Source organism: Vombatus ursinus, unplaced genomic scaffold (genome assembly GCF_900497805.2).
Source record: "Vombatus ursinus unplaced genomic scaffold, bare-nosed wombat genome assembly UNPS02014797.1, whole genome shotgun sequence".
Classification (NCBI taxonomy): Eukaryota; Metazoa; Chordata; class Mammalia; order Diprotodontia; family Vombatidae; genus Vombatus; species Vombatus ursinus.
In genome coordinates this window covers 16742428-16746590 of record NW_020954575.1, presented here as the reverse complement: position 1 = coordinate 16746590, position 4163 = coordinate 16742428, and the positions used below count along the sequence as shown (strand labels likewise).

At 45.6% G+C, this 4163-nt stretch overlaps 1 protein-coding gene across 1 annotated transcript in view; it reads left to right on the top strand.

Moving 5' to 3' along the window:
* The window catches only part of LOC114049136 (signal transducer and activator of transcription 5A-like), a 14687-nt gene extending 10860 nt beyond the window's left edge, over positions 1-3827 (top strand). The window contains exons 12-14 of the mRNA XM_027870313.1: positions 699-750; positions 1363-1470; positions 2314-3827. Of these exons, the coding sequence (XP_027726114.1) occupies positions 699-750; positions 1363-1470; positions 2314-2440 (287 nt within the window). The 3' untranslated portion in view covers positions 2441-3827. The remainder of the gene's footprint in view (positions 1-698; positions 751-1362; positions 1471-2313) is intronic.
* Positions 3828-4163: the final 336 nt, after the last annotated feature.

Here is a 4163-nt window from a genome sequence, read left to right as displayed (position 1 = left end):
CTGACTAATTCTTAAACTGCATCTTTAATCCATCTACAAATACTGCATGTTTTTCCTAGACTTCTGCTGTCTTGGGGATAGCATAAGTGGTACAGTAGAGAGAGCATTAGACATGTAGTTAGGAAGTCCTGAGTTTGAATCCTGCCTCAGATATTTACTGTCTATGTGACCCTGGACAGGGCACTTAACTGTTCTTAGCCTCAGTCTTCTGATAGGTAAAATTGGGATAATAATAGCACATTGGCCAGCTAGGTGGTACAATGGATAGAGTGCCAGGTCTATAATCAGGAAGACCTGAGTTCAAATCCAGCCTCAGACATTTACTAGCTGTGTGACCCTGGGCAAGTCACTTCACCCTGTTTGCCTCAGTTTCCTCATCTGTAAAATGAGCTAGAGAAGGAAATGGCAAACCATTCCAGAATCTTTGCCAAGAAAACCCCAAAAGGAGTCACAAAGAGTCAGACACAACTGAAAATGAATGAACAACAATAGTACCTACTTATTAGGGTCGCTTTGAGATCAAATGAAATAACATATGTAAAGTGCTTTTGCAAACCTTAAAGTACTATATACATGCTAGCTATTATTGTTATTATTCTTAGTATTAGTATTATTATTTCCACTCCTCCTCTACCACCACCCCTATCTTGGGAGCCACCAGTGATTTCAATTTCTTTTTTGTTTTTTCTCCTTGGTAGGTAAAGCTGTGGATGGATATGTGAAACCACAGATCAAGCAGGTGGTTCCAGAGTAAGTGTTCAGCTCCTGTCAGTATTCACATTTGGATTTTCTTTCTTTTCATTTTGCTTCCCCTACCCACAATCCCCTCTTCCCACCCCCCCCATCCACACCCATAATCCATAAATCCACCCTTCTGCAGACTCAGACCTTGCTGAGTGATGTTGAGTGGGATCTTAACATTTTGTTTTGAGTCAGTACCCTCAGTTCAGAGCTTCCCTGATCCCCTAGAGCAGAGGGGGTACCTCCTCTTCCTCCTCACCCCTACAAACAATTTCCTCAGGAGAAGTGCCAAGATGACCTCTTGACATGCCTCAGACTCAATTAGCAGTCCATGAAAGAGCTCAGGTTCAATTAGCAGTACATTAAACTCCTGAGCCCAGACAAGATTCCCAAGGGAACAGGAGCCAGGGGAGAAGGGGCAGATCTGGGTTTTTCTGAGGTGATGATCTAGCCCAGGTGGCCTCCTTGGACAGCTGTGACAGACTGAATAGATGCTTAGCGAGTATGTTTCCCTCCCAGGTCCAAGCTCTAGGATCATAGAACTGGCAGGGGTCCTCGTGGGCTCTCATTTCAGCCCTCCCGAGGGGTGGGATCTATGACTGTTTTTTCTTCTTCCTTCAGGTTTGTCAGTGCATCTGCAGATTCTTCGGGAGGCAGTGCCACATTCATGGATCAGGCCCCATCCCCAGCTGTGTGCTCCCAGTCTCATTATAACATGTATCCCCAGAAGTAGGTTGCACTTGCATAGAAAGGGGAGGGGCGGTAACTGTTCAAGGAACCGGTCTCAAATGGGTTTCCCAATTGGGCTGGGTTTTACTGGCTTTAAGTGTAGGTTGGTGGCTTGGGTCCAGAATCACAGTGTTAGAAGGGACCATATAGTCTATCCTATGCCTGACCAGGAAGACCTTCTACATCCTTCCGAACTAGTGGCCACCCAGCCTTTGGTTGGAAGATTTCTACCTAGCCAAGGAGAACTCACCATCTCCAGATTTGGGGATAGCTCCAATAGTCCAGCCTTTCCCAATTTTCAAAACTCCTAGGAGAGGGGTCTTTACCATTTTTGGTGTTACAGACCCCTTTGGCAGTCTGGTGAAGCCTCTGGACCCCTTCTCACAATAATGTTTTTAGACACATAAAATAAAATGCATAGGAACACAAAGGAACCAAAGGTTAGTGAAAATGAAGATATAAAATATTCCCCCCATCCCCGTGTACAGACCCCAGGTTATTCAGGCATAGCCCTGGGCTTCTACTTTTTCCCAAGTGCAGTAGGTATGAGATTCTGAAAGAAGAAGCTGGTGGTCACTGTAGGAGCAGAGGTAGGCATGGAATCTTACTTATCCTTCACCAAGCACTGCCTGCTCCCAGCTACCCCTGGAGACCTCTCCTCTGGGTTTAATTGGAGCTGTGTTGTCCAGATTAGATCAGAATCTTCTGGGCAGCCTTGAGTGGGGGAGGGGAATGGGTTGCCATCCTTGGGTGAGCCCTGGGGCACACCCATGAGATAGTCTGGAGTGGGGAATCTATTTTTTTCCCCTCTGGACTCTCAAGACTTCCCTTTTATTCCACCAGCCCTGACTCTGTCCTTGATCCTGATGCGGATTTTGACCTGGATGAAACCATGGATGTAGCAAGACATGTTGAAGAACTTTTAAGCCGACCAATGGACAGTCAGTGGATCCCCCACACCCAGTCATGACTCCTTACCCCTCCACTCCATGTCTCATCACCCTCTTCCCTCTTCTCATTGATGGGTGTGAAATCCATGCATCATTGGAGACAATATTCAAAATTGGAAGTGTTGATGGTTGTTGGGACCTCAGCATTTCTGTGTATGTGATGCCAGTGGGGTGGGTGGCTTCTTCCCCTACTGTCTAGTGTTTGCCAACATCTTCAGGGCCTTAGGGACTGTGACTACTTTCTCTCATTTAAAAGCCAGTCCATAAACTTTGATTGTTAGGAGGGAAAGGGAAGGGGTGGGGTGGGGGGATGTTTTCTTTTTCTCCTTTGCCCTGTTAGCAGCAGTAGGTGAGGCAGGATTGTCAGAGAGGAGTGGGAGGCAGGACATAATTTCCCCATGTGTGGTCTGAGTGGTTTCCCAAATGCACCTGTATGTATGTGTGTGCACTTGTCTATGCTCACACACGCAGATGTCTGCGTATAATTAGTCAATCCATGTAGTACAGTAGAAAGCCCTGGATTTGGAGCCAGAAGGCCTGGATTTTAATTATGGCTCTTCCCCTGTGTTACTCTCTTGCAACCTACTTGATCTCTTCAGTTTCTGTATTGGTAAGGGATTGGACCAGAAGACCTTCAAGAGCCCATCCAGCTCAAAATCTATGATCCTACAATCCCATGCACAAAAGGGTCTGGGCTAGAACTCCTGGGAAATGCTTTACAGATTGACCCAATCGTGCCCCCAGACTGGTCCAGGAAGGGTTAACCAGAAACAAGTTGTGGTGTAAGAGCTGCCTTGTTCCTGTGAGTGGTTGCTAGACCTCTTCCTCTCTCTTGGGTCAGAGGTCCTGACCCTTTAGGCCTGACTGTCTTCTCTCAAGTCTCTGTTTTCTTTTCCTGACCCACATCCCCTCCCCGCCCACACACACATCATGACCTTGGCAATGACCAGAAAACAGGATGACTTTGGCAGCAGGAGAGGAAAGATGTCTGGAACGCAGTAAGGAGGACTTAAAGTCTTTTAAAAAAAATTCTATCAGAGAAAAAAGAAACTACAACTGTATCTATGACTGATTCCAGAAGCTGATCTTTGGTGCCCTTGAGAATCTCATTGAGAATGGTTTTGGTACTGACAGGAGCCTTCCCCTAGCCTTGCATTTCTGTCAGCTACCCAATGTCCCTTTCAGCTTACCTAGCAGGCTGGGGAATAGAAAATTAGATTTACAAAGTGGGGGAGCATTTATCTGTGCTGTAGTGGGATGTGAGGATGTTAAGATTAGTGGTTGAAATGACTTTGAGATCAGAGCAGACAGGGGCCAGAGGATGACACCACATACTTTTTGTACTTTGTACAAAACATTTGGATAAAGTGAAGAAATGCTGTTTTTGAATAAAATGCTTTTTAAGAATGGCCTTGTTTTTTAGGTGGGAGGCGCTGGGATACATAACTGGGGGAGGGGTGAATGATGAATGTGGAACGTGGACCTGAGCATTTCATAATTCTTTCTCTCCTTTGTGTCTCAATGATGGAATTTTGCAACTTGAGGCCACAGACATATCACCTATCTTAAAATTTCTGAGATATAGCTACTTCTAGCTAGTTATCTTGGGGAATGCCAAATCTTTCCAAACAGTATCATGAAGGGGATCAGTGACTCTCAGTGAAGGAAACACATCTTGGAGTAAGTGGAGATAGATAGGGAGTAAGAGATATCGTGGAATATACCCAGTTTTATAGCTACCAT